The 14,032-nt window shown below is 41.4% G+C and overlaps 1 protein-coding gene across 16 annotated transcripts in view; it reads right to left on the reverse strand.

Moving 5' to 3' along the window:
* Positions 1 to 14,032, reverse strand: part of RGSL1 (regulator of G protein signaling like 1) — a 161,143-nt gene that overhangs the window by 22,140 nt on the left and 124,971 nt on the right. For 12 of the 16 annotated variants that reach the window (XM_072830981.1, XM_072830983.1, XM_072830987.1 and 9 more), the window contains 4 exons: positions 10,700 to 10,809; positions 8,626 to 8,718; positions 7,510 to 7,576; positions 6,424 to 6,594 (listed from right to left, as the gene is read on the reverse strand). In XM_072830981.1, coding sequence (XP_072687082.1) covers positions 6,558 to 6,594; positions 7,510 to 7,576; positions 8,626 to 8,718; positions 10,700 to 10,809 — 307 coding nt within the window. In that variant the 3' untranslated portion in view covers positions 6,424 to 6,557. Of the gene's footprint in view, positions 1 to 2,983; positions 3,153 to 3,239; positions 3,507 to 6,423; positions 6,595 to 7,509; positions 7,577 to 8,625; positions 8,719 to 10,699; positions 10,810 to 14,032 lie in introns of those variants that run through there. The other 4 variants (XR_012033121.1, XR_012033122.1, XR_012033120.1 and 1 more) reach the window with 3 other exon arrangements.

Below are 14,032 nucleotides of genomic sequence, written 5' to 3' on the forward strand. Positions count from 1 at the left end.
TTGGCAAAGAAGAAGTCAAACTCTCCCTCTTCACCGATGACATGATACTCTACATAGAAAACCCAAAAGTCTCCACCCCAAGATTGCTAGAACTCATACAGCAATTCGGTAGCCTGGCAGGATACAAGATCAATGCCCAGAAGTCAGTGGCATTTCTATACACTAACAATGAGACTGAAGAAAGAGAAATTAAGGAGTCAATCCCATTTACAATTGCACCCAAAAGCATAAGATACCTAGGAATAAACCTAACCAAAGATGTAAAGGATCTATACCCTCAAAACTATAGAACACTTCTGAAAGAAATTGAGGAAGACACAAAGAGATGGAAAAATATTCCATGCTCATGGATTGGCAGAATTAATATTGTGAAAATGTCAATGTTACCCAGGGCAATATACACGTTTAATGCAATCCCTATCAAAATACCATGGACTTTCTTCAGAGAGTTAGAACAAATTATTTTAAGATTTGTGTGGAATCAGAAAAGACCCCGAATAGCCAGGGGAATTTTAAAAAAGAAAACCATATCTGGGGGCATCACAATGCCAGATTTCAGGTTGTACTACAAAGCTGTGGTCATCAAGACAGTGTGGTACTGGCACAAAAACAGACACATAGATCAATGGAACAGAATAGAAAACCCAGAAGTGGACCCTCAACTTTATGGTCAACTAATATTCGATAAAGGAGGAAAGACTATCCATTGGAAGAAAGACAGTCTCTTCAATAAATGGTGCTGGGAAAATTGGACATCCACATGCAGAAGAATGAAACTAGACCACTCTCTTTCACCATACACAAAGATAAACTCAAAATGGATGAAAGATCTAAATGTGAGACAAGATTCCATCAAAATACTAGAGAAGAACACAGGCAACACCCTTTTCGAACTCGGCCATAGTAACTTCTTGCAAGATACATCCACGAAGGCAAAAGAAACAAAAGCAAAAATGAACTATTGGGACTCCATCAAGATAAGAAGCTTTTGCACAGCAAAGGATACAGTCAACAAAACTCAAAGACAACCTACAGAATGGGAGAAGATATTTGCAAATGACATATCAGATAAAGGGCTAGTTTCCAAGATCTATAAAGAACTTATTAAACTCAACACCAAAGAAACAAACAATCCAATCATGAAATGGGCAAAAGACATGAACAGAAATCTCACAGAGGAAGACATAGACATGGCCAACATGCATATGAGAAAATGCTCTGCATCACTTGCCATCAGGGAAATACAAATCAAAACCACAATGAGATACCACCTCACACCAGTGAGAATGGGGCAAATTAACAAGGCAGGAAACAACAAATGTTGGAGAGGATGCGGAGAAAAGGGAACCCTCATACACTGTTGGTGGGAATGTGAACTGGTGCAGCCACTCTGGAAAACTGTGTGGAGGTTCCTCAAAGAGTTAAAAATAGACCTGACCTACGAACCAGCAATTGCACTGTTGGGGATTTACCCCAAAGATACAAATGCAATGAAACGCCGGGACACCTGCACCCCGATGTTTATAGCAGCAATGGCCACGATAGCCAAACTGTGGAAGGAGCCTCGGTGTCCAACGAAAGATGAATGGATAAAGAAGATGTGGTTTATGTATACAATGGAATATTACTCAGCTATTAGAAATGACAAATACCCACCATTTGCTTCAACGTGGATGGAACTGGAGGGTATTATGCTGAGTGAAGTAAGTCAGTCGGAGAAGGACAAACATTTTATGTTCTCATTCATTTGGGGAATATAAATAATAGTGAAAGGGAATATAAGGGAAGGGGGAAGAAATGTGTGGGAAATATCAGAAAGGGAGACAGAACGTAAAGACTGCTAACTCTGGGAAACGAACTAGGGGTGGTAGAAGGGGAGGAGGGCGGGGGGTGGGAGTGAATGGGTGACGGGCACTGGGGGTTATTCTGTATGTTAGTAAATTGAACACCAATAAAAAATAAATTAAAAAAAAAAGAACACCAAGAAGAATAAGCACCAGAAAAACTATACTTAAGTACATTATATCCAAGTTACAGAATATCAAAGATACAGAAAAAAATCTTGAAAGAAGTCAGAGGAATAAAATGCTTTATCTATAGAGGAGGAAAGATAAGAGTTACATCTTACCTCTCAGTAACCATCCAAGCAAAAGGCAAAAAGAGACTTCTCTACAGACCTCCATTAGCTCACCTGTGAAATGTCTTGTGATTCATATCCTGTCACATAATAAATGCTCAATGAAGGGTCTTGAATGTTTTAAAGTATCTGTTAGGGGCTCAGTAGAAAATCTTTTTATCTCCTATTAATAGTAGATTCATGGAACATAAAGAAATCCTCCAAATGACTCTGTGGAAATTGCACATTAGAAATTAATGAGTTTGTGGACGTCCTAGGTACTCAAAGCTCATGAGTCATGTGTTTTGTTGGAAGAAAAGCATTCAGAATTTTTTTAGAATTTAATTCTTCAACTATGTCACTTCTGGTCAATCATTTCCTTCATGTTCCAGGAAATTTAGGGAAAAGGTGGAAAGAGGGGGAGCAACTAATGTCCTCACTGCCAGCTCTGTGCCTGGCCCCATGCAGCCAGTACATTTGGCCCACAGTGTTCCAAGTTGGTCTCCAAACAACCCTAGGAGGTAGACATTAACATCTTTATTTTACACATAAAGTTTTTGGGTCTAAACAAGTTTAAGTAATTTGCTAATGATCACTAAGGAGTGGGGATGGGATTTAAAACCTGCCTCATGGAAAAACAGGAGCTCATAGGGAAGGCAGGAGACCTTCTGGCCTGGGCTCTTGGTCAAGGGAGGGCCCATGTGTCAGAGCTTCTGGATGAGACTGGCTGGTCTATGGTCTTAATCCAGAATGGGAAGTAATATTTCCATTATTTCTTGACTTGAAAATGATCTTAAGAACCTCTGGAGAGCAACATATTGTTTTCCTGTGCCCTTTCCTTTAAGAAGAGGATGGGAGGCCCATCAATTGTGAATACGGACATCTTTTATTCTATTTAATGATTTGTAGCTCTGGTTGAAATTAGGAGTGAGGACTGGCACCTCGAGGTGCTGCACACAAGTGGCCCCTTCCTCTGCAGCAACTCTTGGATCGGTTGGAGGCTTTCAAAATGAAGGACAGATATCTTTTCATACTTCTGTAAAAAGAGGGAAGATTTTATGTCATTTCCTGACACACAGAACTGGAAGGCTTCTGAAGGTGGAAGGTGGATCTCTCTATCTCTCTTGCTGTTTTCTCTTGCCTCTTTCCATCACTATTTAATCTGAATGGCTTATATGAACTTTCTTTTTTTTTTTAGATTTATTTTTATTTTTATTTATTCATGACAGACACACACACACACACAGAGGCAGAGACACAGGCAGAGGGAGAAGCAGGCTCCATGCAGGGAACCCAACATGGGACTCGATCCTGGGTCTCCGGGATCACACCCTGGGCTGAAGGCGGTGCTAAACCGCTGAGCCACCAGGGCTGCCCTTATATGAACTTTCTAAAAAAAAAAAAAAAAAAATAGAGTGTTCTTAAAGCATCAGGAGTTATTGGAATATAAAAAATTCATAAGGAAAACTTGTTATTTCTTCTTTAATGTGCTAGTCATAATTAGATTTGATTACTAATTTGATTTTTCTGGTAAACATCACGGTCTACTCCAATTGTAAAGTCAGCATAATTAACTGTAAGGTTAGGGCAGGCATAAACTGCACATTCTGATTTGTCCCCTACATTCCCAAACCTAGCACAGTTCATTTACTAATGCATTCAACATGTTTTTATGGGGCAACTATTATCCGCATGTCACTGTGCTAGGTATTGGGAGCATAAAGAAAAGCAGGATGTGGTCTCTGTCCTACAAAGATTTATAGTCTAGTAGGTAAAGGGTATATACGTGTATATATATATATATATATATATATATATATATATATATATATATATATACATACATATACATATGGATCTCTAAAGGGGAAAAAGTGTCGTAGAAACAGAGAGGAAATTGTGGGAAGAGAGAGGAGACAATCAGGAGGTGTCATTGTTGTGATATCTCTTATCACCAGGTGGAGGAAAAGGGAAAGGCATTTTACACAGCCTTGTTGCTGGGGAATGGAATGCATGAGGAAGAGAGGCAACAGATGAATCTGGAAATCCAGATTGGGGTCACATTGTCAGTGGTCTTGTATAATATGTCCCTAAGGAGTCGAGGCTTTTTTCGACGTGGATGGAACTGGAGGGTATTATGCTGAGTGAAATAAGTCAATCGGTAAAGGATAAACATTATATGGTCTCATTCATTTGGGGAATATAAAAATTAGTGAAAGGGAATAAAGGGAAAGGAGAGAAAATGAGTGAAAATATCAGTGAGGGTGACAAAACATGAGAGACACTTAACTCTGGGAAATGAACAAGGGGTAGTGGAAGGGGAGGTGGGCTGGGGGTTGGGGTGACTGGGTGATGGGCACTGAGGCGGCACTTGGGATAGCACTGGATGTATGCTAAGTGTTGGCAAATCATACTCCAATAAAAAAATTTAAAAAAAGGGAGTTGAGGCTTTTTCTCTCAGGGAAAGAAAGTTGACAGTCAGCAAGGAAACAAAATCTCAGTGCTACAACTATAGGGACAGAATTATGTCAACCACCTGAATGAGCAAGGGAATGGATCTACCCCTAGAGCCTCCAGAAAGGAATGCACTTCTGCACACCTGACATGAACCTGATGAGTCCCAAGTCAGACTTCTGACCTACAGCGCTGTAAGCGAGTAATTTTGTGTTGTTTTAAGCCAAAAAGTATCTGGTAATTTGTTATGTTATCAATAGAACACAAGTACAGAGACTAGAGGAGGCCAGCTTCTTTCCCTGGCCTTTTCCTTTGATGCCAGTGACTCTCATGGGTCTATTGTTTGAACTTCTCTTCCTCCCTTTTAACATTTTCTTAGATCCAGGACCCAAATATAATTACAAGGGGAAAGAAAAAGTTTAAAGCAAAGATTGCAATTTGTTGGGCTGTGGGCCAATGTTGCCTACTGCCAAGTTTTGTTTGACTTGCATAGTATTATAAAAACTTTAAATTTCCTGTTCTTTTTCTCCTTTTCTTCTCTCTCTTCCTCTCCCCCACTTTTCTTCCTTTCTTTCTTTCCAGCTGAGTGTTACTCTCCCCTTTAAGAGGTGTTCACCAGTTCATCACAGTTTCTACCTTGTTATCTCTCATGGGTTGCTTACTCATTTATATTATCTGCTTGCATGGTAACTGATTGCCTTTGTGATGCTAGCCTAAATCTAGAGTAAGAAGATACTAGATCTTAGCTTAGCCCATTAGGGGAGGAAATTCTCACTCCTTTCTTCTGGGCCTTCCTTAGGCTAAATGCTTGCTTCCCTGGACCCTCTCCCAGTGGCCTGAGGCTCTCTGTACCTCATCTACATTGAGAACTTTTCTAGTCACATCTGCCTATAGTCTTCCTGGCCTGTCACAATCAAAGCTCCATCCAGATGATCTCACAGTCCCATGTATTTGTGAGCCCTGTCCTGACATCACATTTTTTAGTCTTGATAAAATTTAGGAAATAAAGGGCATCAACATAGCAGGAAACTGCCTGGAAATTTGAGAGACTTCAACAAGCTTTCTAGTCTTTCCTTCTTCTGAAATTCACAGAGTTGAGCCAGTCAGTCTTTTCTCCATTATCTTAAGTGGAGGACATTTAACATTTGGTCATTTATTTTACTCCTGATTTTCTTCAAAGAAAAGAAAATGGGCCTAGTGACTCTATAACTATGACAATAATTTAGGTCTTTAGGTCAAAAGTTTTCCAAAAAGTCTCTTTATCTATTAATTGGCAGACAAACAGAACTCCAGGGAAGAACTATTACTTTTGTGTGTGAAAAGTTGTATAGAAGGTGACCATGGAATGAGAACTAGCCAAAGATTAAGAAGTGATGTGTTCTAGTTCAGATTCTCCCTTCTGAAGATGATCTCGGGAAAGCCACTTACCTTCTCTGTGTGTCAGTTTCTTTATCTATTTAAAAATAATTAATTTTTAACATGGTTACTTGCAGAGTTGTGAGGATTTCCTAAGATAATGGATGTGAGTTATTGTCCAAATGGGAGATCCTAGCATTAAGATCCCATCTGTTCACTGTTGATAAAAATAGTAACTTGTTTACTAGAATGTTTAATGCCATCTACACACATTTGTCATGAGATTCTTTGACAACCATAAGTCAGAGATTTGCTCAAGGCCATGCAGCACCAGAGTGAATTAAGAAGTCTGGTCTCTTGACTGCAAGAGATAGATGATTTGTTACATGTCCATTGTGGAAAGACCATCTCTGACAGAACCTCCAGGATGAAGGGGCGCAGAGGTACTTCTGTTCATGCTCTCTGCTCACATGTTACCCACCGCAGTCCCAACCTACCATGTCTGGGCTGTCACTCCATTGATCATTCCAGGGCAGATGACACAGGGCATTTCATTTCTGACCAGAAATGTTTCTGTCAGTGTTAGGAGGCTTCTAAGAGATGACATGCCTCTGTTAGGAGCCTGACTTGATTACTTTTTCTCCTTTTTGGTGCCAAGTAATTTTGGTCTGTAGGAAGAGAGAAGAGTGGCTAATTATCAGAATGGCAATGAGGTAACTGGCATATTCTACTGGTTTGTTACTGTCATTCCCTTTAGGAATGGCAGTAGTCCAAACCAAAACCCTTTGACTTCAGGACAGGGAGCCTTGCATTCTTATTCTCACCTTCCTCCTCAAAACTTAAAACCTTTGAATCTGTGCATTGCCTTTCTGTAAAAAGAGATCCAAAGGTCTTGTCTTCCAGGCATCAGCATAAGCAAGTGATACTGGGGCAGCTCTAAACCCCTGTTGAACCTGTAGAAGGTCTGAGAAGGTGGGATGGCTGGTGAGGAAACTAGGCCTTCCATTTACAGAGCCTGCTATCAAGCTTCCTAGACTTTCAAGCAGCTCTTTGGCTCAGTTATGTTTTCATGACCCCATGGGGTTTTCTCAGAGCCATAATTTAGCATTAATTCCACTTTGTTGTTTGTACAGAAGTGAGTTAGGCTGAATCAGATTTTAACAGGCTCAAGTCCTTTATACTTTTATTGCCAATATCCTGCCAAGTAGAATAACTTTTCTTCTTTCCATTTTATGTACCTTACCTTGAAAGGCTGGATTATTAAGGAGACTGGTAATAAAAGACCATCTGGGACATTCTTTCTCCAGCAATAGTGCTCTCCTAGAAGGTGGGTCAGGGGATCCAACTTCCTAAAAGTGCCTGTCCTAGTTGGAGGCATGCAGGGATATCCACAGAGAAACCCTTCCCTAACTATCTTGACTACAGGATTCTCTGGAAGAAGCAAGCTCAACTTCCTGGTTTACACATACTAAGGAGTGTTAGGATGTGGAACTAAGTTTCTGGGAAGTTTCTCCCCTATCTCCCATTGTACACTTGGACAAAACAGCTCTGAACTAAAGAAGAATAATTCCGACTTTGCCTACCCTGGGACGGGACACAGCTGCACAGTGGAGAGCACATGTCTTGATAGCGTAAAGTTGCTAGATGAAGCTAAAGACAAATATAGAGAAAAACTGCATCATAACTCAGAGCACAGACACTCACTGGAGGGCCTCCAACCCAGGAAGGCCATCCCAGAGCAACTTCCAGGGGAGTTGGAAATAGAAGGTGAAACAGTGATGCTCCGGGGCCATTAGGGAGACCTGGTTTGAATGTTGCAGTTCCTTTTGTCTTAGGAGACATTTCATCTGGATTCAAAGGTTATGCCATCCCCATAGACCCAGGGAAGATAATGAGATTAGACCAAATGAACACTAGAATCACAAAATTTTAGGGCTGTTTGGACCCTTTGGATCATGGGCACTGTTCCATAGTAGCCTCTCCCATTGAGCAACTAGGGGACATATGCAAATAGCAGAATAGGCAAGCTGGCATTTTATGCCCATAAGCAGCAGAGAGAAACAGTATCTCCAACTTGGAAATAGAAGTGAATAATTGGTACAGAAAAATAAAAAGGGCTTGTCAGGAGAGACCATGTGGAAACCAAGGCAACTTTAATACTTGGGAGTGGGATTACTCCTTGAAGCTGAAGATGGGGGAGAAAAAGAATATAACATGGCTCAAATGCAGGAGGCTAGGACCAGAGTGTTTATTCCAGGGATAAGATCAGTAGCAGGCACTTCCAGGAAGCAGGAAGTATGGGATGGAGGCCCTGTTCAAGCCAGCAGGTGCTATCACAGGGAGGGGAAAATAACAATTGGGATGTTATGATTGTCTCTTAATAAAAATCACACACCACACCTAGAAATGGCAGAGGAGCCAGCAGAGATACAGGGAAGTTTAAAGCACTTGTCTTCAAGGGGCTATAAAAGAATTAAGAAGATACAATTATTCAGATGAGAGCTGAGGCCCAGAAAGACAGTCAGGAGACCTGCTTTTCATCCCATCCCTGCCACTCACATGATGCTGTGTGGTTTGGAGCAAATTGCTTCACAGTTTGGGTACCTCAGTCTCCTTGTGGTCAATAAGGAGATTGGCCAAATTGGGATTAGAGTCACCCTCTGAGTAATTAGATCAGTGGGATTCCAACTCCAACTCACAATTTTGGACTGGACTTGTCATTACTTCCCGCTGTTGAGGCCGAAACCACTCAATACCTCTGAGCAAGGTGAATCTTAAGATGGCGTGGTCTCCTGGAGAAGAAGGAGAGGGAGTATTAAAATCCTTTTAACATCTGACAAAATAAATCTTTATATGCAAGCAAGGAAGTTCTTTTTTTTTTTTTAAGATTTTATTTATTTATTAATGAGAGACCCAGAGAGAGAGAGAGAGAAGCAGAGACACAGGCAGAGGGAGAAGCAGGCTCCATGCAGGGAGCCCGACGTGGGACTCGATCCCGGGTCTCCAAGATCAGGCCTTGGGCCGAAGGCGGCGCTAAACCGCTGAGCCACCCAGGCTCCCCTATATGCAAGCAAGGAAGTTCTTGATAACATTCCTTGGAGTATACAATGTTAATGATAGACACTATCTAAATCCAAACCTCTGTATTTGAGATCAAGGGCCTGGGGTAGAAAGAAGAGAACCAAGATGCTCCAGGTCTCTCAACTCATACACATGGACTCTTCAGGCCAGGAACCCAAGTGCCCTGAACACTTAATTTAGGGCATCCTGTTACTCTCTTCCAATTTAAGATACCAGAAAAGATTTAGGGATTTACTTCCCTGGAGCTCAGCTATAGGAAATGAGCCAAAGATGGAAGCTCTTTGGTTGCCACTAAGGGGAATGTTCTTGCTCCTTCTGAGTATCATTTGCCCACCCTGCCTGCTCACCTCCCTTTCTTTTCCCTCTTACTGTCCCCTACCGCCACCCCTCCACCCTCACCCCAAATAAGCCCTTGCATCCACAGGGACACTTTGTCCCACATATTGAAAAGATTGCTGATTTCTTTCTACTGATGTGACATTTTACAAGGCAGAGACAAGGATAATGAACAACAGTCATTGGCCATTAGGGCTGCTGCAGCCAGGGAGGTAGAGGTGACTTATTTCCTACTTAGTTGAGGAATCTCTTGGGGGGCAGGAACTGGGCTCTACAACCAGCCATAGCTGGTTCTCCCACTGTTCATGCAAGCTAGGGATAAGTTAAGTTTCAAAGGCTTCATTTGTACTCCACAAAGGGGTGGGGATGCTTGTTTGTGAGGAGGCTGGAAGGGGGGCTGGATTAAGTATCTGGGAAAAAAGATGAGAACTGCATAGGTTTGAGCTGAAACCATGGAATGCCCAGCTCTTCCACAAGACAGTTTGCTGCTGTCTTTTAGACTCCTGTCCCAACTCCATAATTTATTCTGATGTTGCTACTGTTTTCAGACTCACAGACCTGTTCTCTGGTTCCCAGAACTTTCCACTGCAGAGACATCCAGCCTTGTCCTCTCCAGGCACTTCTCAATATACCCCCCCCCTCTTTAAAAATTTCCTTTTGCTTAAGTATTGATCTCAGTGCAGATATTAAGAAAAGGACTGAGTTTAACTGATCTGCTAAGAAAGCATATACGTCTGCATGTTTTCAAACACATCTATTTGCTTAATTATAAATGTATTAATACAGAACATACGAATAGCACGTATTAAGAATATATTAATATGTAAATATCTCATAATCACACCATGCAGAGATAATCTTATTAACACTTTATTGCTGAGTTTTTCCCATGCTTTCATAAAAATTATTCTTATGCATAAAATATAGATATATATGTATATTTACCACATTAAAATCATACCCTACATTCACTTTTTAATTTTCTTATTCAACACTATAAAATAGATGCTTTTCAAATGATAGGGTTTCTGGAGATAGTTGGAGCAGGGGGCTTCTTAAATAGCAGTAAAGCAGGTCACCATTTCCATTTACCCACCACGTGGGCCATGACCTACCTCCTAAGGCTACTGGGAGGTACTGCTGGGGAGTGGTACATGGGTGAGGTACTCTTTGGCTGGTACTGATATCAATAGACAAAATATACTTTAATGTTTCTCTGAGAGCCAAGTTTATAAGATGCCCACCCCTCTAGCAAATACCCCCTGTGGAGTCTTATGTTGGTCCTTTGGACCCTTGCTTTCCCTTCATGAGTCTCACTTGCTAAAGAATGGGGCTATAGATCATGGTATAGCTTACCTCCACTCCAAAGAGGGTACTTAGCCATGGGCTTAGGAGAAGATTTTTTATCCTTGTATGTCTTGCCCCTGTACTGGAAGTAAGAGCGGGTTGCCTTCCAGGAACAAAACCTGTGAGAAGAATGCTTCTGGTCACATGGAGAAAGATACCACCAGTTGAAGAGGCTGGAATGCTGAGCACAGGGCAACTGGATTAGGACCAGTCCTCACAGAGAGTGGAGTGTCAATAGAGAAGAGGAAAGACTTGGCCTTGGAGTGCTGCCCATCAGAGGCCCTTCTTCTGAGCCTTCTCTGTGTCCAGGCTTAGCTCCAGTGAGAACCTGGCATGAACAGTATGTTCGGATTCCCTTCTGGAACCAGTAAATGGAATCTGTAAAGAATCTGCTATATCCAGGTGTGAGGAGGGGTCAATCATTCTGATGCATGCTTGAGCATCAGACTATGAGGTTCCTACTTAACTACACCTGCTGTAGCCAGAGCATCTGACTGGTTTCCTCTCAAGTTCCAATCCCTGGTTTCATCCTGTCCCTTACTGTAGGTCGTGACCTTGTCATCATATCACCAGCAGTCCTTTCCCTGGAGTAGACCACTGCTCCTCACATGAAATTGGACTTATAATAGGCACAGCAATCTGAGACCTGGAATCCCTTACACCACTCTTCATCTCTCCCTGGCCAACTCCTTGCTGTTCCTCAGTCTGTCCTTGCATTGGACCCCCTCAGAGTTGGTCTTGGCTAAGACTGGATTTTTTTATCCTGCCTTTGCTCTGATGGTCTTAACTGGTGTCCTCTTTCCCTTTCACAAGGGGCACTCTATTTGATCACATTCGTTTTCTCTTGTTCCACTTGCTAAAATGAGTCTCCCTCCCATTATGGAGCTCCCAGTGTGCCACAATGCATTCTTTATGGTGCTTAAGAAAATAAGAGATCTGGTTTTTAATCCTGGTTTTACTACTCATCTATAAAATAGGGATAATAACTCTTTGTCCCACCCACCTCATAGGGCTATTGAGAGGTTCATCTGGGATAACATAGGTAAACACAAGTTGTGCAATATAAAACTCTTTATATAAGAGTATATAGGAAAATAAGGGAAGAACCAGCTGCATAAGGATTAGGGATTAAAAGCCTCCCTGAAGCACTACTCTACTTCCCTAATTAGTATGAGGGAGTGCTGAGCACTGACTTAAGCCATGCATTTCCCAGGGGTTTCTGATCCTAAAGAAAGTTTCAGGACAAATTTCTATTTAATCCTGCTTAGCAGAACTAGAATCAAGTCTAGCCTTGGTGCTAGATAATAATTAGTGTTCAAAGGATAAACTGGTTATCTTGAACTTCGGTTTTTAATTCTTCCAATCCTGTATTAAATAATTTATTATCATAGAGATTTTATTTTTTTAATTGAACTGAGTGATACTTATTTTTTCCCTTATTTTTATTTAAATTCTAATTAGTTAACATATAGTGTAATATTGGTTTCAGGAGTGGAATTTAGTGATTTATCACTTACATATAATACCCAGTGCTCATCTAACAAGTGTTCTCCTTAATACCCATCACTCACTTCGCCTATCCCCCCACCTCCCTCCATCAACCCTCAGTTTTTTTCCTATCATTAAGAGTCTCTTATGGTTTACCTCCCTCTCCTTCTTTTTCCCTCTTCCCACCATTCATCTGTTTTGTTTTCTAAATTCCACATATGAGTGAAATCACATGGTATTTGTCTTTCTCTGACTTATTTCACTTAGCATAAGGCACTCTAGATCCATCCACATCACTGAAAATGACATGATTTCATTCTTTTTGATGACTTAGTAATGGTCCAGTGTGTGTGTGTGTGTGTGTGTGTGTGTGTGTGTGTGTGTATTACATCTTTATCCATTCGTTAGATGAGGGATACTTGGGCTCTTTCCATAGTTTGGCTGTTGTTGATAATGCTGCTATTAATGTCGGGGTGCATGTACCCCTTTGCATCTGTATTTTCATATCCTTTGGGTAAAGACTAGTAATGCAATTTCTGGAATGTAGGGTAGTTCTATTTATCATAGAGATTTTAAAATAAAAGGTTGGAGATTGGTAAGCAATCCTGACACTTCTAAAACATAACTTTTATGTGTGTGTGTAGGGGACCCCTAAGAGCTGGAATCACATAATCTATCCTAATTAGACCTGTTTTGTAACATTTCAGCCCGTTGTCCTCTGGTCACTGTCACCCAGGGCACATGCCATTTGCTACGTGGAAGGTATAGGGTGAAGCTACAATGTACCACAGGAGTAAATAACCAGCTGGGAGGACCTGGGCCAGTGTCTCAGCCCAAACCTTGACAGGCTAGGTTAGAAACCAGTGGGCCACAGGTTGCATTTGTCCTGTAGATATTTCATTTGCTTCATTTTTGTTTTTGGCCTTCGTAATTTCCTTACTATGTTTCAAATTTGAGTTAGTTGCCACATTTGCCATTTTAACTTTGGGATATATGACCTAAAAACTTAAATTTTGGAGGCACCTGGGTGGCTCTGTTGGTTGAGTGACTGACTCTTGGTTTTTGGCTCAAGTCATGATCTCATGGGTCATGAGATGGAGCCCTGTGTCAGACTCTGGGCTCAGCAGGGAGTCTGCTTGAAGATTCTCTCCCTCTGCCTCTTTGCACACACTCTCTCTCTCAAGTAAATAAGTCTTTAACAACAACAACAAAACCCCCCAAATTTCTAAGCTCCTCTTGGAAATTGAAATATCTAGCAACTGTGCCTCTACTGGTAATTATGGGATTTGGGCACAACAGGGTAAAATTCTTTTGTCCTACTGTCTCAGTGAAGCTCCTAAAAGCACAAGTACAATTGTGTTAGTTTTGACTTCCCAGGTAGCTATAGTACACACTCACACTTTGGTGAGGAATCTATCCTAAGAAAACTAACATCCAAAAAAAAAAAAAAGAAAAAAGAAAACATCCCTTTTCCTTTTTTTTTTTTTTTAAAAAGGTTTTATTTATTCATGAGAGACACACAGAGAGAGGCAGAGACAGAGGGAGAAGCAGGCTCCGTGCAGGGAGCCTGATGTGGGACTCGATCCCCGGACCAGGATCACGCCCTGAGCCAAAGGCAGATGCTCAGCCACTGAGCTACCCAGGCATCTCTAACATCCCTTTTCCAAGCAAGCACAGGGGAAATAGAAGCCAAGCACTCTGATCCCCAGTCTTACTTAGCCTCCCATCCTCTGATTCAGTTTCATTGTGAGAATGTGAGGGATGGAGTGTATCAAGTAGGATAAGAATATACCATTGTAGTTCCCAAGAGACTGGAAAACTGTGAAGCAGAGGGCTAGAGGAAACAGAAAACTC

Source organism: Canis lupus, chromosome 6, assembly GCF_048164855.1.
Source record: "Canis lupus baileyi chromosome 6, mCanLup2.hap1, whole genome shotgun sequence".
NCBI lineage: Eukaryota > Metazoa > Chordata > Mammalia > Carnivora > Canidae > Canis > Canis lupus.